The following is a 27,403-nucleotide window of genomic DNA, read 5'->3' as shown; positions in this document are numbered from 1 at the left end:
GAGCTTTTAAAAGCTAAAGTATCATTCACAGTAGAAAATCACGGTAGAGAATGAGCTGTTGAAACAAAAGCCACAAAAATGCTGGAGCTGGAAATAGGATTACCAAATGTACTGTGAATGTGAGAAAAGTCAAGACCATGAAACTCTGGTTTTTCTACTACTTTTGACGCAACATTTGCCAACTCAGCACCATAAGCAATGCAGTGAATGTGCCATCTCCTAAAGCATTTACTCAGCTGATTTATCTTTCTGGGGAGAGAAGTCACTTGTAATGAGCATGTTATATTGTGTTTTCTGTCAGACATGCCACACTGTAGCCTTTGCTTTCAAACTCTGCAGCAATTTCAGCAATTGGCTTACAGCCAGCGTATAGAAGAGATGCACAAATAAAACAGTAGGACAGAAAACCTGCTACTTCTCCAGAGGTCAGCACCATTTATTAAAAAAAAATAAACAACACTTTTTGCAATGGATAAGGCATTCTGGACAGAGGGAAGGCCTCCCTGGCAAAATTTTCACATTCATCAGGAGATTTCTTCCATGCATTTTTTCAAAAAAAGAAAAGCCTTCTTTCAATGTTCCTGAATCACTTCTTGAGAACCAGATGAGTTCATTTCATTTTTTGTACTTTTCTTGTGCAGGCAATTCTGACAAATTGGCTAAAAAAAAATAATCTTTTCACTTCTGCATTCCTACCCTACATGTACATATTCAAAATTCACTGACCCCTGTACTGACCACTGGTCTGCCAGATGACACCTACTGTACCTGTATGATCACGAGCAAAATATCTTCAGATCCTTTGCAAATAAAGAGAAAAAATTAAGAACATAAGAAATGCTATTAAGCCCATCTTGCCTGTTTGGTTGTAGGGCATAGTTCTAAGGATTTCATCCAGGCATTTCTTGAAAGAAGTCAGGGTTTTGGCTACAACCACATTGTTTGTCTCATAATACCAAATCTCTTTGTATAAGGAAAATACATAAATCTTTTATGTGAGTATATCTTGCATTGCACAGAACTTTTAATTACAGTATATATCGTATCATTTTCTTTGCCTTTTTATTGTTTATTATTCCTTACATTGTTTAGAAGATGAAAAAGATGTGTTAACATAAACACATAAGTCCTTTCCATAAGTGTAAAACCTTGCACTTGTCCACAGTAAACTTCGTCCACCAAGTGTCTACTTAAATTTTATCTAAATCTTTTTAGCTGTTACAGACAATTTGGGGATCAAAAAACTAAAATGTTAAGAAACTAAGATTAATTTCTCTGGTCTGTATCCTAACTCCTGGTTAGAGTCCTTGCATTTTTTAGGACACAGGTTTCTTCCGTGCCTTCATAGTGTTTATGTCTCTAAAATCTCAAGAATTCTGAGTTTTCAGTGTCTATAGAAGGCAGCGTTCTCACTGAACTATAAGTGTCTGTATATAGGCATGACATGTTGTGCGTGTATCTTAATATCTGAAAGGTTTGTCATAAATTAGTATCTGTAAATATTTGTTTGTCCCATGTAAACCTGCTGCCTATTTATTACTCAATTATCAAGCTGTAACAGAGAACAAAAATCACATGCTGTGATATGCTTAGAATTCCCTGATTATAGGGCGTGAAATTATCATTAATCTTTATAATGTGCTTCCACAGCAAGCTGGTGTCAGGGTCTCAGTTTTATTCAATTTGATAACTCCTTATTTTATAATTATATCACCCCCTATTACCATCAATAAGGTGATAACAAGAATATAGAAAATAATAATGGATAGAAAAATAAATAACACAAATTTTAAAGGAAGATACAAAAGGAAGGATATCCTGAAGGAAAAAGGAAAATTACAGTAAGTTAAAATTCTTTCATGACATAATAACCTAAGTTATTTTAACCTATTATTTTATTATTTTTTTTAACCTAAAATTATTTTAGGTTGCCTTTTTAAGTGCAGTATTTGTGTATTATGTGTTTTGTTGTTATACGTTATTTTGCTAGCTGCATTATGCATTTGCTTTAAACATCATCTGTCAGGTGTTTGACAAGTGCTGAAATGTATCTAGATTTTTTTTAATTTACTTTTGAACTACAGTGTTTGTTATAAGATTTTAATGGCTATGTGGATGCATAATTTTCAGATTTTAAACACTGGGGAATTTAGAGTGTTATATGCAAGAAATAGAATCCTAAACTACAAATATAAATGGGAGAAATTGAGCTTAAAGAAACAGCTACATAATTTACAACTCCTAGACAATGCGAGAAAGAATTAAAATGGGTACTGCATGCAGGTAAAATTGTGTATCATTAAATTCAAAGGAAGTTATAAGAGATAAGATAACTTTATTAGCCATATACAATTTCTTGTATTACTGTAGGAATTTGTCTTTTTGCATACTCCAACTTGCTCTCCATGAGACACACAGACAGGGAGAGAAGCTTAGGGTCAGAGCACAGGGTCAGCCATTTGTACAGCACCCCGGAGCAGTTGGGGTTAAGGGCCTTGCTCAGGGGCCCAACGGAGTAAGATTCTTCTGCTGGCCACAGGATTTGAACCGGCAGCCTTCCAGCTACAGGTCCTTAGCCACAGTGACACCACTCTGCCCTGTGTAATCTTGTCCTGTATAAGGTATATATTATCTGTTATGATCTGGTCCCTGATGTATAGGGATCGTGATGAATGGCAAGCCAAACTGAAAGAGCTGGTGCTCAGAGGGGCTCAATTTGGGGAAAGTGAGAATATCTGTATAATTCCCTGTCTAGACAGTGCTCTGTGGTTATGAAAAGAATAAAAAGTGCTCCAGTTCAAGGTAGTCATACCAAGTGTTGGCTCAATGTCAGAGCACTGAACAGGCAGGGAATGAACCTTAAATTAGAACCTGAATTAGATTATTGGGGTGTGCCTGAATGCTAAATTAATGGAGGCTGGGAGATGTGTCCCAAATGAGTCTGTGGTCCCCGTGTGAATGCGCTGGTTGTTAGGGGCAACACTGGGACACAAGTCTCTCCCAGCCCGGGTGTATCATTATCATTGGATAAAGTGAGTGGACAGATGCACCAAAATCAAAGGTTTCTCTGAAGTAGAAACCACAAGTCTGGAAGCTACAGTATAGTGATCTGTCATCAGTTCCAATGGACTTGGTATGTCATCCATTTTTCTGACATCAGTCTTTCAGGTTCTCTTCTCCCATTTTAGCCAAGGCAGTCACATTGGGAGAAGCCAGTAGAAGTGTATCACATATACTGTAGGTAAAAGCAACATTGCAACATGGAAGAAATGCAACATTGTTATCAACACCACAGAGATTATGGCACTTGACAGAAACAGAACCTGGGAAGGAACCTGACACTTTGAGATCCCAAGATAACAACCAAGTAACAAGTAAGCAACGCCAGTACCACCAGCGGGTTTCTATCTGCCCGGGACTCCACTGAGTTTTCTGTGTCTGCGGCCCCTCAAGCCACTACTGCTCCATCATCAAATACAGTAACTTCCTTGACACATCTACAGTAGTCTGCATGTTTTTACACTCCCTATTCCACTTTATGTTCTCCCTTCACCCTCTAAGCATTATAATCTCAAATTAGCCATTCACATTCTGCCCCATCACAATGCCCTCATATTCAGTTCTCCTCTCACACCCTTTCCCCTGCACCAACAACTTATCCAATATGAATTATGCCGTCATCTGTCCTCAAAAGCTCCATTTATCCCGCAGTCCCATATTTTCTGCTTTGTATTACATTGTGTGCTCCCTATATTCTTAAGCAGTGGAACAAACTAGACAGCTACAGGTATACAGTATGTCCATAAGCCTTATCTCACTTTTGCTGCAGTGCTCATGTTCCTCAGAACACAACAGATCGTTGTTGTTCAAGGCTGCATTCTGCCTCCAGCAGTAGAAGCATTGCATTTACTGGTAGAGAACGAGATACTGAACTTTATTGCCTCTGTTGTACCTCTTTACTGCAGCAGAAGCTTGATTCCATTAAGATGTTTCTCACCACCTCCCTCCAATCTCACTGTTGTGAGAACATTCAAGAACATTCAAAAGGCAGAAACACCTCTGCTCTCCCAGCTCCTGCCCCTGACTGTCACATATAACTCAATTTTATGACATAATCCTAGGCGTTTTATTTTTATTGACCTTCTTCGATTTCCTCCAATTTTTAAAATTCACAGCCTCAGATATGACCTCTGACCTTTTTCTTCATTTATTTATATCAGATATTATTCTTATATCCTAGAATGCATCATCACCTAGATCTCAGAAAGAAGTAAAAACAACCTACTGGGCCAAAGGACATACTTTATATTCATTATTTTAAATTAGATATAGTAATCAGCCCTTGCAATCAACCTTTATCTTTACTCCTGCTCCTAATTATAATTATCTCAAGTCAGCCATACCATTCCACCCTCTTTGAGAAAAAGTAGTCACTTACTAGTCACTTTTACTGGTTCTGCCTTCAAAACATGAGCACTAAAGCTTTATTGCCGATAATTCTCAACTTATCACTTCTGCTTCACCTGCTTCATAATTGGGTGTCCTGGGCCCCAAATTCAAAATCTAAGGCCTTTGCAGTTCTCAAGCCTTTGAAGTGTTCATCAGATCGTAAATGGCTTAAACAAGCTCATTCTAAACTCAGGAACTAAAGACTTCTGTACAGGCATTGTGGGGGTCACACTCCCTCATTTTGGGGTTCGTATAGCTTCATCCTTTGCTGATCTCTTAGCCAGTCAATTAAGCCAATAAGTCAATCTAATTTAGATTACTTCTGTATCCTGTTCATTTAGGGTGTGTCTAAACTTCTGAACTGGAAGTTTAAGTCACAGATCCAGGGAAAGTCATACTCTAATCCCTGCCTGTGAAGACTAAGTGGGTTATTTCCATCTTCATACCTGTATCTATGCAAAATTCTATGGGCTTCCCTATGCCTCATTCTCCAACATAAGCAGATGCCTAGATTTAATTATAATTAATGTATCTGTTTGGTAATGCTAATATTAGTGGGTAACACCAACTATATAAAGCATAATACACGGGACTGCTGACTTTTAATATGGTGTGATCTGCTTTTATGCTACATACTGTATACGAGAGGTGTTTTTGTTTGTGTGTGTGAACAAAGCAAATGAAGTTCCTTGTGGAAAAATAAAGTTCTTTTAAGTCTAAGTCTAGCTTCACCCAGTTCCAAGCAGCAAGCATTTGTGTCACGTCCTCTACAGCTTGAGGGCGCTCCTACTCTCTCCTGTTCCTAGTTTCCCTGTGCTTTGCTTGTCCTTCCGGTGTGTCTTTGTGTGGGGCTATATATTTTTGAGTCACTCTTTCCTCCTCGCTCAGCATTGAGGGTTTGGGTGTCTTTAGACCCGCCTTGCACCAGGTCGTCTCCTCCGCAGCCAGAGGGCATAGGTTTCTTCCCGACATCGTCTGGATACAGAACCTCCTTAGCCCGGGCTAACCTCCGTTTTTGCCACTACGCATAGGGTCTTTCTTGCTCTCCTGGCCATTCCATGGCATGCCTTTCCGACATCCATGACAATTTGACTTCAGTCTTCTTATTTTCGATAAGCATTGTGAATGTAGCACGGTTGCTCTTTATCACTTCACACCCCTCCCTTCACCCCACCATCGCTCTTGCAGCAGTTTCCTGTCCCTCATGTTGGAGGGAGTGGCCCTACTGACCTTGTCCTTACCGTAAAGGTTGTTGTCATTTCAGCCGAACAGCTGCAATCAATATAATCGACCTAATTCAAATTACAGTATGGCTGTGTTCTGTCATAATTATGGTTTATCTAATTATGGTGGAAATGGTGGATACTTGTACTCTTGCTGCTCTTCCAACTTTTCAACTTTGCTGAGAAACCTTAAACATCTAATGTTTTGGCATGAATGTTCTATCTCCAACAAACACAAATGCTAAAAATGAAGAAGAATCAGTACGAACCTTAATCATGCTGTACTGTATATTCACTGAATTTTACATTGGTGTAAACCGGTAAGTTTTATTTTTAACCAAGTGTCAGTTAGTTTCCTTTGTAATATGTACAGAAAAGCTTTTTTTTTTGCTCATAGGCAGTCTGGATTTGCTAAATTCATTCATGTAGTACTTGATATTTCTCCTGCAAATGTTAGGACAGTTTCTGTTTTTGAAGGAACCTAGGACTTCAAATAACTTTGCCGGCAGTTGAAATTGTGTCACAAATGTCAGAACATTGATGGCGCATTAATAAAAATCATTGACACCCTGAAAGTGTTAAAACAGAAGGAGATAATTTTTAAACTCTCTAATTAAGCAGGATTAATTTGGCAGTAGGCTAGTGGCCTCAATTATTTTACTAATGCTTGGAAAAATGAATTGAGTATAGGGCCAGACTGGATTTCAAAGAGTCATGCTGCTTTTGAATGTGAAAATCAAAATGTGAAGTGCGTTGAGGCAATGTGATATCCCATGCTGAGAGAAAACGGCAAGCTCTGGCTTATTTGTTTTGCAGTCTGGTTTTAGAAGTCTGCTGTTTTTTAAAAGTGGAATCATTAAAATGTGCATGGGCATACATTTGTATATCTTTTCTGACTATTTCCAAAATTCTTGCATACTGTTGCATTTTTATTGGCACGTTTTTACATAACAAATTTGTGTTAACACTTTAATATTTAGCAGTAGTGTTAAAATAGTTGTACTAATATGGAAATAATATATATATAAATCATTGTATTTGAAAAAGAAAGCTGTTCATAATCGGCATATACACAGTATATAATATTATAGTAATATTAATTTATCATTCTGCTGTTCATACATTGTTAATTGCTCTGAAAACATTTCTAATGTGATTGCAATATTCATAAGTACTGGTAATTAGTAGGGTAACACTTACAAGACTGCTCTCATTAACATGTCTGAAATAGGTCATACATACAGCAGGGTGACCTGCCATACTTTGCCTAGTCAAAGAGTTTAAGGTGGAACACAGGTGTAGAAGCCTATATTCTTAAGTTAACTTGATTAGGAAGAACCTTAACGTTCTCTGTACCTGTGCATTTTCAGTGTGAGATGCTCATGATATAACGCTGTTATGAAATGAAATTAGCTTTAGTTTATACAGCTTTAGAGAGATGACACTATGTGCATGTTTAAACAGTTTAAAGTGGCACATCATGTACTGCCCTAGATGTAAATTGATGGACCTTTCGTTAATTAACCTCTTGCAGATAAAAAAGCGCGATACGTGTCTTTTAAGTTCACAAACAGTGATGTCAACATTTTCCGTATGTGTACATCTGTGTATGCACTAGGTACTCAATAACCACTGGTTGGAATGGAAACAAATCACTGTGGAAACTCACCCCTCAGCCTCTGAGGTTTTAGAAGTCTGCTGGGGGAGGGTGGTTGAGGTACAGTAAATGCTCTCCCAGGAATTGTTTTTAAAGTGCATGCAAATTCTGCATTGTGTTGATGGGAAGGAAATACATACAGTATCAAACCTTTATGAGACTGGAACCAGTAGATTGTTTCCTGTCTTTTATATTTAAGCCTTTATAAAAATAACTCTCTGAAAGTGTGGACATGTTTTTTTTTCTTTCAACAGATTGAGTCTACACATCAAGAACAAAAGTGTTCTTTCTCAGTGCAAAGCCAGTATTCTTTGGTTTGAGGTGTAAAAAATGAATTTTTCACACTTTCACCTTATGAAACATTTAAACTACACAATTGTATTGTGTTGCTAGTGGAAGAAACAAACAATACCGTTAGTCACACCTGGAGCCCTGACCTAAATTGATCTAAATTGATCTTTACTGTCCTCGTGTCTCACTGTTGAAATCTGTAGCTGCAATCTCTCAGAAGTAAAGAACAAAATATTTAATTCAATATTTAAATATTCAATATATTGAAATATTTTTTAATTATTATATTAAATTAAATATTTAAAATGATGAGGAGGATGATGGGGATGGGTTTTTGGGTATGAGTGTGTGGCAGTCACCATGAGAAATGAGAGAACACAGTCAATGTTGCTTGTTTCCACTTTAATGTTTGTTTGTTAATTGTGGAACCCCAGAATGCACTCACATAGAAGCTTATTTTGTTTCTGTCCACCTGTCACATTTGTATAAAATCACCTTTTTCCAAGTCTTTCATTTAGGGGGTATAACTCAAACCCTGGTAATGAGCTTTTCTGGACACGTTCTGTATCAATCCCAATATTCTTCACAAAATTATGCTTTGTGACAGTGTGGTAACAGTGCTTGTGGAGGACTTTTTTAAACACCTTTTTGTATGAACTCTCGCCAGATCGACAGTGACAGAGGGCCTCACTGCCCACACACCATCCAACAACGAAAAACACCTACATTTCCCCAAAATACAAATATGGCGTTAGAACACTACTGTAATAATAGTATCAATATTTTTTGTTTTAATAGCTTTCAATGTGTCTGTTGCTTACAACCCAAAGTTAACTAGTGCAGGCAATATTTAATATTTTTCATGTCAACGCATAATCCAAATTACCTGCACAACTATTATTTGTGTGGCTTAGCACATTACTTTCAATCAAATGTGTAAATATTAATGTTACAGTATATAGTGTATTGAACACATTACAAGTGGTTACATGCAAAATGTTGGTTTTGACTAACTAGCTTACCTCCAGAGAGAGACCAATGCGATCTGAAGCTGGAAACTCATGTAAGATCAGGTGGGGCAACTATGACAGTGGCATGCAGGTGAGCTTATCAATACCATTTCTCTCTTGGAATGGATCTGATCAGGATGTCTTTCAAAACGTATCTTGAATCTTGAATCTTGATCTCTCTATGAAAGTTCAATCTCATATTTTTGCTTTGTGAATGATGTTCCTAAGCATTCTCACCCATTTCCACCAGGGGTTAGAGTATATCAGACTTCTTGATGGTGTTAAATTAAAGACACCGTCTTGGGTTAGAACATTTATGGATCTGTACATTTAAAGTACTGTATTTAATCTAGAATTAAATATATAATAAATATAAGTTATATAATACTATATCAATAATATATTATATTTATATAATATATTATGCAAAGTATTATTATTGTGGTACTTCACTTTTAGGAAGAAAATGTATGAACTGGGATGCCCTACAGCAGACCCCTGGTCTTTGTGACCCCTCCTGCAGATTTAAGACTGATATTTCTGGAAACTTTTTTCGATCAACTGTTGCAATGCAATGTTTTTTATTGGATATAATCAATGACTGCGGACTTACTTCCTCATACAAAACACTAGAGGTTACTTTAAAAAGATGATGGCATAATGATACACTTTCATTTCTCATTGCAGCTGAAACAGTCTTGCCTAAAAGCAGGGCTGAAGAATGGAAATGGCATGTTGTTTTCATGTACTGTAGATTTATCAGTGGAGTAGGGGAGTTGGAGAAAAAGGAAGAGAGAGGTCATATATTTTAGGATTAAATTATAAGTCTAATAGAAAATAAGTAATTTCTCAAGTAATTTACTAAGATTTTCTCATGAATACCCCTGTGCCTTGAAGCAAATAGTATCCATTCCAGTGGTGTGAAGAGCTGGAACAAACTCCACTCCTTGTGAATCCTGTCATTTTTGGGGCCACTCAACTCTCAATTAAAATATACTGTAACTGGATAAACGTTCAGCTGACAATAGAAGGACAGCTCACTCTGCTGTAATCTATAAAACCAGAGGGACTGAGTGAAAATATGTATAAGAAATAATTAACTGTACCAGGCAGAGTGAGGCCATACTGTAAGGAGATTCAATTTCATCCAGCTAATTAAATTTTGGCTGTTTACAAATATGACAGGGCCACATCAGGTTAATGCTGATTGTAATGAAGGTTAGCCTGGGAGAAACATGATACATCATACCCAGATGTGCTTTGTTATGCTTTATTTGATATGATCCTGCCTTTTCAACATTGGGTTAAGATTCCCTTATCTATAGTATACTGCACCTTGACTTTTGTTTGCTTCAGTAGAGCAGTTAATATGATCTTCCTGATTGGGACTCTCTGTCTCCTCTTGAACAATGCACTTTTACAAGTCAAATACTGAATCTTTTTGAGCATGATCTAAATGCACGTTTATAGTTTTGAAGGAAAATGTGGTTATCGTCTTCAAACCAGGGGACATTAACTTTTGCCAAAGTTCAACTTCTTTCCTGGTTTGTCTGAGTCTGAGTAGGTTTTGTTTGTTATTTAACTAAGTCATATACAGTACAGCCACTGAAGAATAAGAATAAGAAAAATACTTTTCTTTCCAAGAGATCCTAAATCACAGAACATACAGTGTAGGAAGGGATATGCTTCATCCACCACTGAAGTCAAGTTCCAAACTGAGTACTGACCGCCAGCCATTATGTTCCAACAGACCCACCACACAGCAGATCAGGTAGAGAAGTGAGAAAGTGCATGAGAGGAATTTGACTTGTCATATTAATGATCTGTGAGTTTAGTCTGCCAAGTTGTTTTATCCAGAGAAAACCTCTATTTGTGTATGCTGTACTTCTGTCCCCAGTTGTGTGTTGAATTAAACTCTCAGTTGGATTCGACTTACCAATTTAACAATATAGCTAACCATTTACTATAATGATCCCAAATTTTTAGTTTCATTATATTATTTCAAAAGACAACTTGGCTTCAGATGTGGTCTTTGGAATGCTGTCTTCCAGCTTCAGCTCACCTCTTACGATGCACACAAAAACAAGATGGGTTCACGATCTGTGAGTTGAATGTCTAGTCAAATCTGTTTTATTGCTTTCTTCTGTATATTTTTTTCCCCTGCATATCAGACCTCAGGTGCTCAGGAGAATCAAACAACCTGTTCAATAGGGGTCACTGCAACCCACTGAAGGGAAAACTATTATCCTCATTCTTACTCACCCTGCTCCCTGTGAAGCGGTCAATTTTAGGCTCACCGTGATTCCTCCAGACCTGTATTTATGCTAGTCATTATGTCATGTAGGACACGGGGTTTGTGTAATAGATAGTAATTACAGATAGATTCAGTACAGGCTCATTTTCAGGATAGAGAGATAGGAGGTAAATAAAGACATTTTAACATGCCTTCATTTTAGGATCTAAACAATGATATTAATGAGCAAATTCTCATGGTTGGAATACAGTTCTCTATTACTACTTCTACTAGTAACATTTTACTTCTGGATAATTAAACTCTGGTGTTAACCCTTCTTTATCAGACAGAGGAATATGTCTTATTCCAGAAGTTTCATATCTGTTTTTTATTATTATTATTAAAGATAGCTGTAGTGAAATGTAGCATCATGGACAATTACAGTGAAAAAATGGTTTGCTGGAAATTAAGATTCATCCCGAGGATCAAGACAAACTCGAAATTGGACAAAAACACACTTGAAAAGGGCAATAGAGCCACTAGCTTCGCACTGCATGTCTGAGTACATGAATTAAGCACTTTGCTGCATCTCAAATCACATCTCAGCAATCTGATTTAATTGTCGGAAGATTAATTCTAGCAGAGGCTTCCAGCATTTAAAAGCACTACGGCTCTTCATGAACAAAACATATTGATGCATGAGTGGAGGAGGGGCTGTAAAATGTGTCTTTTCATCTCTGGATTGAATATTGACTGGAATGGTATGCTTTTGTAAAATCACTATATTTATCAGGAAAATGAAAATCTTTTTACTTCTTACTCTGTGCCACAGAGCTATGAATTGATCCACATTTTGAAGATGACATTTTTTTTCTCCAGAATGATAATTTCTTCTGAAAATGAAAACATTTCAGCTTCTTTCTTAACAATATTATTTTCTCCTGTTGTATCTGCAAGTTGCAGCGGTGGGGGAGGGATTCTCTGGATAAATGAACACAGAAAGCACTGAAATGGTGTCAATGATATTCTACGAATATTAGCCGATAAGCCCTGTGCCCCTGATGAGGCTGTGAAAAATGGTCTTAAGTGTTTTGAAAATCAAATCAGGTTAAGCTAGCACTGTCTGCTTCACAAGCACTTCACCAGGCACATCCTTATAATCGCTTTAAGGTTTCTTGGAATGCTTTTGGCCTCACTTGTTTGTCATATTGAATGCAACCTCTGAAAGTAGAATATGTTAATGTAGACGGATGTGAGTTGAGAATTAAGTAATTCAAAACATAAGAATAGTTGGGAAACTGACAAGGACAGAAATATATGTGTGTAATGTATATGTACTTGCAAGGTTCTTTAATATTGGGTTTAGTGTACACTGAATTTTAGTGAAGTATATCTATCTTTAACACTCTTTAACACTCTTTATGCATATTAATATTAATAAACACTATCGCTCTTTCAGTATATGGAAAAGAACAGTCAAGATAAGCAATGTAAGATTCTCATTTGCCATCTGATATGTAAGATTTCAGAGAACGAATATTGTAAGCTTAGTATTAAATTGAAAGTGTCAGTAAATTATAGTGTTAAGCCACACTCTGTAAAATGCATGTCCAATGCTGATTTCCATGGCTGTGTCCCAAGAGACATTTTTTTTTTCTATTTCACCACCAGGAGCTGTCAACAAATGTGTTACATTTCCTGCCTTTGACAGTAATATATATATAATGTGTGATTAAGTAAAGTAGGTGAATGCAATGTAGAGAGGAAAAACTGTGCTGAACTTCTCTGAGCATTTTAATTCAAATAAAATTGTGATTACATTCTGCTGGAAAATTGTCCCTTTTTTAACAACAATGACGGGGTTAGTTCATGTAATTGGTACTAAAGAAGAAGATTTATTGCTGTTGCTAAAGGATAGATATTGCACAGAAAAATAATACAATTGAACAATAGCTTGTGTTAAGGCTTCCTGAATATTAGGTACAGTACTTACATAGCTTTTTGATATGCTTTGAATTATATTTTGAAACTGCACATGGAGACCAAAACATTAATTGTAGTTTTGAAAAAGTAGAATACGAAGGAATAGGACAGGACTTTCTGAAGAACAATGGGACAGGATAGATATGGAATCATTTCGGAATTGTAAACGGTACAGTACATCACAGAATGGTTTGCAACAATTTAAAAATATACTGCTTAAAGCGCAGAACTGATTTATATCAAGATTAAGTAATAAAGTAAGGATTTAATATAAAATGGCATGCAGCAGACATTCGAGGTGTTACTACATGTGTTTGGAGTGAGAATTGGCTAATGGACAGAAAACAAAGAGCATGTACTATATAAGAGCACCAAAGGAAGAGCACAGTAATACAGTAGCGTATGGAATTAGTGAAGTACCTCAGGGGTCAGTATTAGGATCAATGCTCTTCCTAATTTATAACTATAATATATTCTTGCAGAAGATACTCGAGGATATTCAACAAGATTTAGACAAAGGGTAATACTGGACAAACACCTGGCACATGACATTAATTAATATAGAAATAGCTGTAGAATGTTACCCTAAGCAAGCAAAAACTGAAAGTACAGTATATACATAAAATGAGAAATGCTGAGCTTGAAGTCACAACCTATGAATAAGACATAATGTTCAAAATCCTTAAAGGAATTGCAAAGTCAAACTTCTTCAGATTCCAAACAAGCTAGATGGACTGAATGCCCTCTTCTAATTTGTAACGGTTTTTATGATGACAAAAATGTGTTTATTCAAGAGTTATTAAAACATACTGTACAGTATATGATGTTATATTTCAGCAGCATTTGATATGATTGCTTGTATCGTATTCTGTATGATATTATGCCATGTTGCATTTCCTTGTAGAGCACAGCAAATAAATCTAGAACTGATTCATAATTATGTTTTGTTAAAAAGCAGTACCAAATAGTCTGTTTTCTTTTTTTAATTACATTTTGAATATAAAAATACATTATTCTTCAAGAATAATACACCTTTCAATTAGGTTTAGATAATCTAGGTACAGTAGGTTTATCTTGCACATTCTTAGGAAATGTGCTCTTTTACACCTAAGCTACTGGAGTAGTTGTTTTACCTGAGACTTCTTATTTTGTGAAACCTCCTCATTCAGTATTTCATGGACGTATTTGCTTTAAAATAAAGCTTCCTGGACTGAAAAGAGATGAAACAAATATAAACGTTGATCTGAGCTGTGTGTGCTTTATCTCAGAAAACAAATATGGCTGTTGTAATGTCATCTCTTAAGCTTAGTACACATCTGCACATACAGTATATAACAGCACACCACAGATGTTCTGGACATCAGGGAAATGGAAAATATTCAAACCAAGAAATGAGTTTGAAAGAAAAAAATATACTTCCAAGTTCAGATCCAAGCATTAAATATATTTGTAAAACTTTTCACTGGAATGTGAAGTCGATGTAGCAGAATGAAAAGAACAGCAATTTACTATAGATTTCATCCACTTGTGTTAGCATAACAATCAGTTCATGATTTTGACTTGATTTATTAATTTTGTTCATTATGTCATTAAGTTTCATGAAATATATCATTGTGTGAAGCACACTTCCTTAAATTTCAGTACTAGGTGGTGCATTATCAGTTACACTTTTAAATATTCGGTATACAGAAATTATCACGAAAGCAATTGTTTTACTTTCTGAAAACCTTGTTTCAATATGTAATGTGATGCAAATAAGGAACTTGTACAGTATAATGATCCAGAAGTAATTTATTTGTAAACCTACAGGGGCATGTTTTGTTCATATCAACAAAAATCTAGATGTTTTGGGAATTGCCTGAATCCAGTTTTCACACAAAAGGACAAGGACCTGGTAACTTTTATTCCATTGACCACCCCCCCCCCAAAAAAAACATACCAAACTTCAGTGTTTTATATCTTGCCATAAATGCAAACACCTTTTAATGATGAAACTATTGTGGGGCTAATAGTTTGTAGAAACCCCTGCTTTGCCTTTGCCTTATTCAGCATAATAAACTGCTTTAACATGGAGAGGACAAGATAAACAGGCCTTCCTTGTGGGATCACAATCCCATCCTGAGAAGAGCTGTACTTACTGAGACACTTTCAGAAAGACGTACTGGGAATAACCATTTATTTAAAAAAAAACACTGCCAGCTTCTGTTAGTTGACAACCGTTAGAGACAGGAAGGAACCCTTCCAGGAAAAATCCTGACAGATCAATAGAGCAAAACCTACCAGTTTCCAGTAGCTGCCCAAATTATGCCCAGCATAAAGGACAGTAGGGCTTGACAACTCAATCGTTTTTTATATTCTTCAGAAGACTGTGCCTGTAAACACAATTCCTAGGATGTCCTAAAACAATTTCTGTGCTGGGACTGGACTACAGTGCTACAGACATAGGCTGCTGATATAATCTATAGATGGTCTTGTAATAAGCAGATGCTTTTCCATTTTATCTTACTATTTTTAGTCTCTCTGCCTTCTTACTTCATGTAACTTCAACTTGTAGTTTTACTGTACAACAACAGTACAACATTAAAGTATTTTCTTAACATGAGAAGGAGACACGTTTTATCTCCTATCTTGATAAACAAAATCTCCTCTCAGTGAAAACAGACTACCATCATTAAACATTTGAATTAGGCATTTATCATTGCTTCTGTACTGCATTTTCATTACCTCACTACACACAGAAAACAGTATGAAAGAAGCAATAAATCAGTGGCATTTTAACAGTTAATGAGGCAAAATTAGTTAATGCTAATTAGCTTTTTGTCAGCAGTAGACCAATATATATACTGAAGAAAACTACTGATAGCTTAATAGCTGTTAACAAGCTCATTAGAACACTTTAATGTTTATGAATTGCCATACAATATAATAACAACCTGGTTTAGTGATATTAAGTGGAATTATCTACAGTATTAGATGAAAAGTTACCCATTTGGTAACAAACATATTTTTGATACATTTGAATAAGTTTAATCATTAAGGAATGTTTCATTTCTTTAATTTAATCTGTATGACAAAGTCACTTTGTCTGATTGTTCTGTATGCTTAAAGCTTAACTTTGTTAGCAAAAGTGAAAGAAAGCAAACATTTTTCCAAAATTGGAATGTTTCTGACATAACTAGGCCAATTGACAGATGTTAATAAAGTGTGAGGGAAGATTAAACATTTTCTGTGCTCTCCTAAGTCAAAAGCCATTTATGTTTCTATGTTTAAATCCTTCTTGAGTATTCAGATGTAACTGTACAGTCAATAAAAAAGTACTGGGCATTTCTCCATTGGGAAATAACCAGGATGCCCATGATGTGGTGAAAGCAGATAGCATTGTGTGTCTCTCAATCAAACATGCGTAGGTTTATAAATGAAAAAAACATCTTTAAAGGACCAAGATCTTCCATGTTAAAAGAGTCATAAAATGAAATACAGGGGTCCCCATTTGATGTCCAAAATGAGGACCTGAAAAGGGTGATTTCAAGTGAATCTAATTGATGAAGCAGGAAAGTATTTCCCATAAGAAATAATGGACATAGGGGTTAATGAGGAGGATGTAATTTTTTCCTGGATGACGTTAAATGCAACATATTTCTCCAAATTGTTGAAATACTCAATGTATAGTTTCAACAGTAATAGGGACCAGAGAATGATGACTTAAGTCTGTTGGAGTGTACATTCATATTTTCTGTGTTGAAAATAATTAAGTTTCCTGGGTTAAACAAAATGATTACTGGTGATGAGTGGTGTATCACACATATACAGCACACACAAAGAAGAAAGCAACACACAGCAAAGTATTTTTAAAATCAAAGTATATACAGTATGATACTACATAAAGTTACATTAAGGTAGGTCATATTGGAGCTACTACAGCTGTTCATAGAACTGTACAGAAGATAAATAAGGACATCTAATACTGTAAAATTACTAAGATTACTGTAAGATTAGAGTAAGATTACTAACATTTTAACTTAAGGAGCAACAGTCTGTGCTTCATACCACTCCATTAGTTTTTCAGAGGATGTAAAGTTGGTGAATAGAAAAGATTGCATAAACATTTCAAACACATACAGCTATAATACAGTAATAATATATCTACAATGATTTCTTTATATAATACAAACAAAATGTGTGATGATTTTACAAATTTGCCATTTTTTTACACTCTGGACTTAAGGTTCAGTTTACGTCCTTTGGGCATAAAGTCTGAACATTTTTATGTCCACAGTCATAAAATATAAATGGTGTAAAAGCGGGGACATTAAGCGAGGATACCTTGTACTGTCATATTTTATTTTACTCAAAATTTAGCAATAAGATTCTTCTTTTATTCTCATAAAATGTTTTCATAATATGCTGATATTTCCAAGGGTTTTTATAGTTTCTTCATAAAATGTGTTATATTGTGTCTTACCTCCATACTGTCTCATTTTTGGCAAAGCTAGAGTAGTTGCAAGACTTATACTTAGAGACACAGTCTATAAGTGTACTTTATATACAGTGTAATGTCTTTAAAGCAAATTGCAGTGCCACCAGCTGTTCTAGATGTCTAATTATAGTACTGTTAATGCAGTGACATCAAGGAATCAATCAATTAAGCAGTTCAATACTGATCATCATGCACAAGCATTGTGTAGCACAGAACACAGAAAGGCCATTTAAATATCACATGAAAAGGCTTATTAGATTTATGACATATATCCTGTACAGTGCATAGTGTCAATCAGCATGCGTTTCTTCTAAAAGGGCATTCTGAACCCCAGAGCCATAGTGTCATATGAAAGGACTGAATCATGATATGGCAACCTCCTGCGGTACTGCAGCAGGCTTGAAAACCTCATGGGGATCGGAGCAAAGTGAAAGCAAAAAAGAAGGAATATGGAATAATTAGGCCACTGAGGTAGGAAAAAGAACAGTACCACAGTTATTGACATAAAATGCATTTTAAAACTTGGAAGTTTATAAGAGCAAAAAAACAGTAAGCAGTCCTGAGAACTAAACTGGCACATGCACTGGGATCTATCCCAGTTGTGTAAGTTGTCGGTGCAATTTCAAATAAGGGTTTCAAGACAAACCACAGAATAGTCTTGGAAACTGCAGCAAAGGAATCAATAGCATTCAAGCCTACTGTATCTATATATTTTTTGTAGGTTAATTTCTGAAAATAACCTTTATATTTCGAATACATTTTTCACAGGAGATTCGAGTTTTTAGATTGTAATGTACAAATAAATGAAAAAGAAAAGAACCTTTTTATGCTATAGACATTCTAGATAGATAAATATAGAGCTAAATTATCATAGGGATGGATATTCGATTGGTAAAGTCTCAGGTGAGACAACTGAAATGTTACATTGAGACTGGTAGAGTCTGTTAGAAGATTAAGGGAACTTAAAAACGCACCAACGGCAGCCATTTTAGATTGTCATAAAAGTACATGGATGTAAAGAGGTCTTCCAGCGAATTAAACGTGACATTAGCTAAAGGTGGAACAGCTAAGGTTAAGGACCAAACTTGGAAGGGAAGGGTTAAAATTGGGGTTGGTCCAATTTTAGCTAAATAACTCAGCTAAGTAACTAGTAAGCAGGTGGATCATACTGCAGACACTACAGTCCACAGCTCCAGAACATATCTTGGTTTCCTTAAGCATTCTGAATGTGACAGCTGTCCATCTCAGATCCCACACTCAGTAAATGTTAGTTACCATTCATGCAGCTGGGTGGGCTGGAGTATTGAGGCAAAGTATCACACGCAACAGTGACTTGGACCCACAACCCACCAGTCATGAGTCAGCCTTCTAAGCAGTCTCTAATATACACTAATAACAGACCCATATCTGCTAAAAAATAATTAATGAAAGAGATAAGAAAAAGATATATGAATATGAGCCAAGCAGCACAACATAACCATGGCAAATAAGTGAATCATGGGTCAAGACACATTTTAGTTTTACAGACACCAGCAATCAATTTGAGTTTTAAACAATAAATCTTAAAGACCATTTAGACATTACACCACAATGCACACCAAAAATAAAAACTTATTTGCATATTTATAAATCACTTGCATTTGTTCTTAAAAAGAGGCAAGGTATATTTAGGAAAATATATATAAATACATACGGAAGGTTTAACCATTGTATCTTTAAAGAAGCTGGTTATCGTACTATGTCTGTCTCACATATACTGTATATGGTAAAGAGGATAATAAGGCAGATGGCATAGGGATATACTGTATATACTGTAGGTACTGTATATGATGTATAAATGTGTTCACACTGCAGTTCAGGCTCTCATGGTAGTTTGGACCAGTTTCTTGGACCACAAGAAAGACTTTTCTTGTGAAAATGGAATTTCGAAAGAATAATCCATTTTCCCACAAATAAGCAGGTTTTGAACAAAATGAAGAATGCTGAATCTCAAGAATTAAGGCAACAACTACTGAAGCCAAGATGTACATTTCAGTCCATTGCTCCTGCAATTGGGTTATGCTTATTTTATATACTGTATATATAGATGCCATGTGGTATCTCCTCCATTTTCGTTTTTTTTCTTCTTTCCAGAAAATAGGAAAAAGGAATCCAATGGGGAGCTATATGTATCATATACAGAATTGTGCTTTTCATGCACACTCTCAGCTCCAAATCCCTGTGGTGTGGAATGTACTGTATGAGCATACTAGTGCCTTTTTCACTGTCACTTCATGGAAATGACTCGCATCTTCATTTTGTTTGAAAGATGATCCCAGTGTTGATTCTATTTGTGTTCAGTTTATTTCAACCCACCTTTTTAAAAACAAAAATTGCTCACTGTTCTATCATCAGGAAAGAGTGGGCAAGAAAAGAACTATTGATTTTTTCGTGCGCATGATCAGTCCTTATAATACTCAATGACAGTACAATAATAGTGTAGCCACTATTTTCTACTTTAGGCTAATGAATATTTAATGGAAGGTTAAGACCCAAGTGGCTTTAGACACATAAGAAGTGGTATTAAATACACAATAAGTGTTGGAATTAATGGTATTTGTAGTATTATTAATGCTTCCCAGTGCATTTTGTATCAAAGCAATAACAAGCAGCCTATTAATGCAATTACGTTTTTAGAGTTGTTTTCTTTTAGTTTTTAGGTTTCTTCCAGTCTAGTTATTATTGTTTAGGCATTGATCGTGTTCAGATGAAGGCTTTTTTGTTATTGCCATTCTTATTCAATATGACATTCACATTTCAGTGTACGAACATGACCTTTTATCTTTGGGCAGTTTTGTGTTTGTAGATGTGTCCCACACAGATCTAAAAGCAGATCTAAATATGAATCTGACCAAAATACATTTTGCAAACAAGTGTAAGAGCTTTTGTTTGATTTAATTGAACTGAATTCATCAGCATGCAAAACAGAACTATAAATATGACATGTTATGTTTCTCTAGTATCCAGGTTTGCCCTGCTGTGTTGATAATTAGAACAGGGCTGACAGCTTTGACATTATATTTTGTGCACACGTTGTTGCTATACTAAGGAGACAGATGTCATGCTTTAAAGGGAAAATGAAATCTGAATTTCTGCAGAGATATAGATATTTAATATCCAGATGTGTGAAGAATAAGTGAGAATTCACTGGAGAAAGCAAAACACCCTCACTAAAAAAAATACATGTACTGTACCATGTATATACTGTACAGCAGTTTGAAAATAAGTCTAATTAATGATTTGTATTGGTGTTGGTGAATACTTTTGTAAAGATACTTCCTTCTAATCCATTCAACAATTTTGAAGTGGATATCTTTAAAACCTTTTTATATAATATTTTTAATATTCCATTTCCTTTGGCAAAATATGCGAAAACTGTTATTAACTGCTTTTGTAAGGAAATGTTAATGTTAACATTATAAGAAATGTGGCCTTCAGAGGTCAAGGTTATGTTCAAGAAATCCATTAGTTGCAGTAGCTTTACCTCCATCTAGTTATTAAAAATAAGATTCCATCTTAAAGGTTTATGATCACAAATCAAATAACATATCTGGTGCTGTAACCCCAGTTTAGGCTGCAACCTTTGACTTGATATACTGTAGTGTGAGCAGTTGAACTGAAAAGAACCTGCAGATTTAGAACATAAGTACATAAGTACATAAAAACATGAGAGAGCTAGAAACGTGACATGACTGATTGGCTTATCTTGATCTAAGGTTGTCTGATAGATTTTGATAGGAAGCTGCCTCCTAAGGTGGGAGGAATAAGGGATAATTGCACAGGGGTGTCATGGTGCTGACCAGCTAGTGATATTGTCAGAGTACTGTATGTTTATTGAAGTTCATGTCAGAATGTTTTTAGAGCAGGCCAGAATGGCTCCATGGCAATTTTCCCTACAACAATTCATCCCAGAAAATTGGTCCTGGCAACAATTGATCCCAGTGATAATTCACTCCCCTGATTAATTGTCCTGGCAACAATGCATCCTAGTGATAATTGGTTTCCACTATAATTCATCCGAGTGACAATTCCTCTCTCCACAACAATTTGTCCCTATAACAATTCATCCCGGTGATCGTTTCTTCCCACAGCATTTCATCGTAGTGGCAGTTCTTCCCCACCACAATTCACAGCAGCGTCAATTTTCCAAGTGACAATTCCTCCCCACAGCAATTTGTTCTTGTGACGTTTTGTCCTGTTTATAATTGTTCCCAGAACATTTCATACTGGTGACATCTTCTGTCTCTATTTTTTTTCTTCTGTTGTCACCAGCCTTCTCTTTTTCAATTAAGAAAGGGATAGTATTCCATTACAGACTGGCTAAGCTTGTGTGTACGTCTGTATCATTGCCAAATATCTTTAAATTATAGGTAATGTTTTTCACATCAATATTGTCGCAGCTCATCTGAGATCAAGATGGTGCCCAATTTCCTCCCATGCCTCATGGAAAGTGTGATTGAGCTTAACAGAATTAACCTACCAGGTTGTGACAGCTGTAATTTTTTTAAACATTTTGTGTCATCATACATGAATATACTATGAACATATCACCATATGGTGCCAGAGCACAATAATGTGCTCTGTACTGTGCACCCGGCTGTGTTGTAATAGATTTAATACAAATGTCTTAAAATATTATATGAAACTGTAACTATATGTGTTGTGTAATGTTGTGTTATATAACGTTCGGTATTAATCTGCTCATAGTTAAATCATCTCAGATCTTGAATTGCTCAGGTTGAGGATAATTTGCTTGTGACCATTAATGACTTTTCTGCAAATGCTGAAGGTATTTGTTGTGATTGTGTACTGTAGTGATATGAAACTCACACTCTAAATTGATTTTAAGGATGTACTTATTGTCAGGTTACGGGAGGAACTGATGGACAGATCATTGAGCCAGAAAACCATTTTATATTTCTGTCTTGATGTGTGAATATGTTTAGTGCTCAGAAGCCAAACAATACTCATGCACCTCAGGCAGCTACAGTATGTTTTACATCAGATGGTGATTTTGCCTCCTTAAGGCTGAAATGCTTGTTTAACTTACAGTATTTCCACTCCAAATGAGACCCACATTTTTTAAAAGAAAAGCAATAACTGGCACAATAATTTGTTTAAATGTACATTTTTCAGCTCCTGAAAAGCTGGGGAATTATATTTGCTTATAACCTTCCTCTGAATCAGAAATAACGTAATCAGAAGTCCCTAAAAGGACACAGAAATAAAAGACTAGCTCTGCAGTTGCAGTGTCACCTGCATAAAACTAAACATTAAAATAAGCAGAGAATGAATGGAACTTCATCACTAATTTCACTTATTGTTTTCTTTAACTCTTGTCTCTTAATCTTGTCTGCTAAATCAGTGGCTAATTCTCAATACAGGTTTTTATCTCCTTTTAAAACTAATGCTGCAAAATGAATTGAAATTGTACCTAAACCTTTTCTGGTTTTTGGCCACTTCCACCCCCCCCCCATTTAAGAACTGTACGATGCAAAACTTACATTTTCCAGAAAATCATGTGAATCATTACCAGTCCGCAAAGATTTTTAGACACCTTCTAGAAAGGCAGAATTACAGCTTGGTGTACCACGCTCGGGCTGTTTCTGTCAAAGCCTAGTTAAATATTTACTAAGTCAACACAGGATGCTGTGTCTTAGGCCTTTTAGCACAGAAAACAAAGAACAGACCCAGCTGTTTGGCATTTCAGTAAATGCATTTAATTTCCTAACATCACCAAGTTGACAAAATGAGAATTCAGATTGTACTTTTCACCTCAATTTCTTAGGTACTGCATTAAGACATTCTATTTTTTATAAATGCCCTTGAAAAAGAACATTTTATAAATCTGTTTACGGTGAACTACATACTAAACATACACAAATAAAGTTGTTTTCTGTAAATTGTGAGAAAAGTTCTCATTTCCTCACATATTTAAGTTTTCCTTTAAATTTTCTTTCTGCAAACACCCACTATTTATGAAAGTGCTGTATTTGTTCTTTGACTTCTCTAAGTTAATGCAAAAATAAAAATATGCTGTCAAACATTAATTTAAGCACTATAAATTAAGACATCTTAAAAATAATTTTATAAGAAAAACTTATCTTAAATTGTGCCTTGTTCCTTCAACGTTTGCATTCCAGCAATTGTAGGCTTTTTCTTTTCGACTAAACCTGAAGGATTTAAAATATACTTCACAGCCCAGTTCTCAATTGATTCTCTTACCTCGGATTACCCTATTCTGTGTTTGTTAAAAAAAGACAAGATCAGTTCAAGAATTTCCCCTTGTAGGTTCTCAGAAAAACTGGGTAAGAAAGCAAACAGTACCCAAGTCTACCATTTCTACCATTTTCTGCTGCTGACTTTGCTATAGGTTTGTCTCCAGTCTGTTGACTGAGTTGAACTTTGTTGGCAAAGTTGAAGTCTCCCATAAACCTTACTTCTTTATTTTCACCTAAATTCTTAATACCAATATATGGTGTTGAATTATAATCTACATATGTATTCATACATGCAGCATATGACACTACACCTGACACTATCTTTCCTGTCTCTCCAGAACAGTACATTTCCATTATTTTCATTCCCATTGTTAAGCTCACTTTCTGTGATTCCAATGACATTTAGTGTAGATCTTAGTGTAGTAGGAGAAGATGAACGAGTAAAGGTTTATTCCCTACTGAAAAGAGAAGAAAAGAAACACAAGGTTCCGGCTGAGGGTGTGAAAGAGAGAGGGAAGTCGGAGTAGGAGAAAACAGAGTAACCATAGGCAGCAGTTACGGGGAAGGCTGTAAATATCATACAGTACGCAGTGCAACAATGTGGTTCTCGGAGCCGCAGTGAACGCTGGTTTGAGTCGATGTCTCCATGAGATAGGCAGAGACACTGGTGGGAGATTAGCGTGACAGGCGACCGCTAATGCTATTCAGACACCAAGAGAGAGAAAAAAGAAAAAAGAAATCCGTGAAGAAAAAGAAAAGAGTGAAGGAAAAGAAAGAAAGAAAAACAATGCGCTGCGCAAACGTGGAGAAAAACGCCTGAGCCCTTGGTGAAAATCATGCTAAACACCCGTGCAGCCGCATGAGGAATTCTTATAGCTGAGCCGAAATCGGACTCAGCTGCAGTCGCTAATGCAAGTGTCACATTCTCACGCAGCACTGGAAGAGTAAAAAGTAATAATGGTGGGCTTACAACGGAGCTTTTAGGGAAAGAAATGTCTCGCTGTGGCATTTTCAGAGATTACTGACTCCACCCACTTCTGAACCTTGTTTGAGAAGACCCACAGTACATACAGAGTGGAGAAAATTGGAGGATTGATGAGCACAGGATAGCCAGGAGCCTGCTCCCTTCAGTAAATAGGAGGCAGTGCTAAAGGGAGATTCCATTATTAGAGGTTTAGACAGTAAACAGTTAATAGCAATCTCATGAGGCGTGTTGCCTACCTGGTGTCCAATGCGTAGACAGCCTCCTGGCAAGAACTAGGATGGATCCAGTTGTTGTTGTCTGTGTTGGAGCAGCTGACTTGTAGAAAGAAATGACTGCAGGACACGTCTATGAATGTGTCTTGTAAACTTCAGTTGTCTTATCAGGAATTATATTGGTGCAGCATGCAAGAGCAGGTACGAAGATTTAACAAGTGGCGATAATGTTGGAAGAGATATCAGGGGTTTGGTGTATTTGTCTTTAGAAATCCATATAAGATATATAACTTGTATACAGATGAGAGTTACTTGTGAATTAGGAAGTCACCAATATACAGTATCTGATTAATATATGCAGAGGATATGAGGAATATTTTAACAGAAGAAGTGCTGTAGAGTTTACAGTGTTAACTTTTTCTTAATAGATACTCTATCATGTGTTTTATTTGTATGCCATGCTGTCTGATGGCAAGCTCTCATATTTTTTATTAAAAAAACAGCTAATGCCATTTGTGTCATAGTGTCTGAAGATTATTTGTGTGAAATAGTTTATTTTACTCCAAATGCTCCAAGTTTGGGTGTTGAGCCTCAAGTTGTGTGAAGTTTAGTTGCTCAGCAATCAATTTTTGGATTCACAAGAGGATCTGAAGTGCTTTTGTAATTCATTGTACCCAAATGAATTTGTTTAGTTTTGTCAAATATTCAAAAGCTTATCACACCTGTAGTGGTATCTCTGCTTGGGATTACACATACAGTATATACAAAATGCTATGCCATCACCATGCAAGTGTTTGAAGCCGATAATAATTAGGAATTATTACTTACATGAATAAACATGATGCAGTTTATTTTTTCTATCAAGAGGGGATCAGTCTTTTTGCAAAAAAATCGTACAAAAACTCTTCTAATTAGCCATCTGTCTGTATACAAATTAATTAACTTTTGCTTGCTTTTCAGATGTTAATGAATGTGAAAACGATCCCTGTAAAAATGGAGGGATTTGCACAGACATGGTTGCCAACTACTCCTGTGAATGCCCTGGAGAATTCATGGGAAGGAACTGTCAGTATAGTGAGTATCCTGATCCTTTTTACTGCTGTTCATATTGGAAGTGATGCCGTAGTGAGATTCACGCCATATCAGAGTGGCAAGCTGAAACTTCTAGTCAAGAGAGGAAGTGATTTTCTACTGTCATCTGACTATGACAAAGGTCCCAGATTACAACAGCTTTGGCTTCTACTCCTCATGTGCTAGCTAGGAGAATTGTCATCAAATGTGTTTGATGAGTACCTCAGGGTATCAGCTTTAATAATATGGTTACGCAGTTTCTTGCCAAACGCCTCACATATTTATGAGTAAACTAATTTTGCACATGTTGACATGTGTGTCCTTGGGTCCTGGAGTTTTTGAATGAGCCTGAAGTTGCTATTTGGGCTGCGTGGGTGATGCCATTCATTTTCAGGTTTTTGAATACTGATCTGTGAAATAAGTATTTTTCATTCATTTATAATGGCTATTCCAGTTAGCACTGTTTATATGGGAGCAGTGGTTAGAATTCTGGGTAGCTGTAAGTTCAAATCCCAGGTGAGAGACTGCTGTTGTATCCTTGAGTAACATACTGTACTTCACTCAGAATGCTTCAGTAAGATACCCATCTGTATGAACGAGTACATACGTACGTACTGTAAGTTACTTTGGATGAATGAATTAGCCAAATAAGAAAGCTATCATAATTATAATTCTATCACACATAGTCTTTGATGAATAGAATTAACTACTGTAGACAGGATATTCCAAGATGTAAACAAGAGTACATGACATGGTATTTTTATTTTATAAAATCTATTTTATTTTATCTATTGATAAAGTAAATTATGAAAGATTAAATCTCACATTGCAGACAATAAGCATTCAATGTATTGCATTTCTTTGGACAGAGAACTAGTGATAAGGGGTGAATGCTCAAGTTGGGATGACATGCTGTCATTATAGGACTACCATCGAAAAAGGACGTTGTTGCTCTGAAATCAGTCCAGAGAAACTTTGATCAATGGCTTGATTTCATTTGTGACCTTATGTGCTTATTATCAAAAATAATAAAATGTTAAGGTAACATAAATTATTTAATTTTGCTTCCGATAGTGCAGACATCTAGATATAAGAAGAATTCAGATAGAACTAAAATTAAGGAGGTCCTTGGAATTTGTTAAAAGCGGAAGCAATTCAGTAATCTCACAGACATAGACTATGGAAGCAAATAAATATTGTATGTTTTAGCAGGAGATGTAGTTTTGTGCATTATTTGTCAAAAATGAGCCAGTAAGAAATAAGACAAGCTGTTTTCCCTAAACTTTCCCTAAAACATTCACAATAAATAATAATATTAAATTTTTAATAATAAAAGAAACCGCAAAACCTAAGAATGATTACTCAAACTGCTGTGTGGCAACTGTTGAAAATAAATGCTTTTATTTTAATGAACCTTCTGTTTTGAAAGAGAGTGCTGTATTAATGATATTGGTATTAAGATGTTTAGATGTTTCAGGTAAGCCCCCAGTTTTTTTCATTTTTGCATGTTTTCACTTCACAGAAAAGTAGATTTCAGATTAAGGCTGTTAAT

General features: G+C 35.9%; 1 protein-coding gene across 3 annotated transcripts in view; it reads left to right on the top strand.

Moving 5' to 3' along the window:
- Positions 1 to 27,403, top strand: part of LOC102697668 (EGF-like repeat and discoidin I-like domain-containing protein 3) — a 261,705-nt gene that overhangs the window by 109,299 nt on the left and 125,003 nt on the right. For all 3 annotated transcript variants that reach the window (XM_015360994.2, XM_015360984.2, XM_006626513.3), the window contains one exon: positions 25,741 to 25,854. In XM_015360994.2, the coding sequence (XP_015216480.1) occupies positions 25,741 to 25,854 (114 nt within the window). The remainder of the gene's footprint in view (positions 1 to 25,740; positions 25,855 to 27,403) is intronic.

Source organism: Lepisosteus oculatus, chromosome 3 (assembly GCF_040954835.1).
Source record: "Lepisosteus oculatus isolate fLepOcu1 chromosome 3, fLepOcu1.hap2, whole genome shotgun sequence".
NCBI lineage: Eukaryota > Metazoa > Chordata > Actinopteri > Semionotiformes > Lepisosteidae > Lepisosteus > Lepisosteus oculatus.
This window is presented reverse-complemented; position numbering and strand designations above follow the sequence as displayed.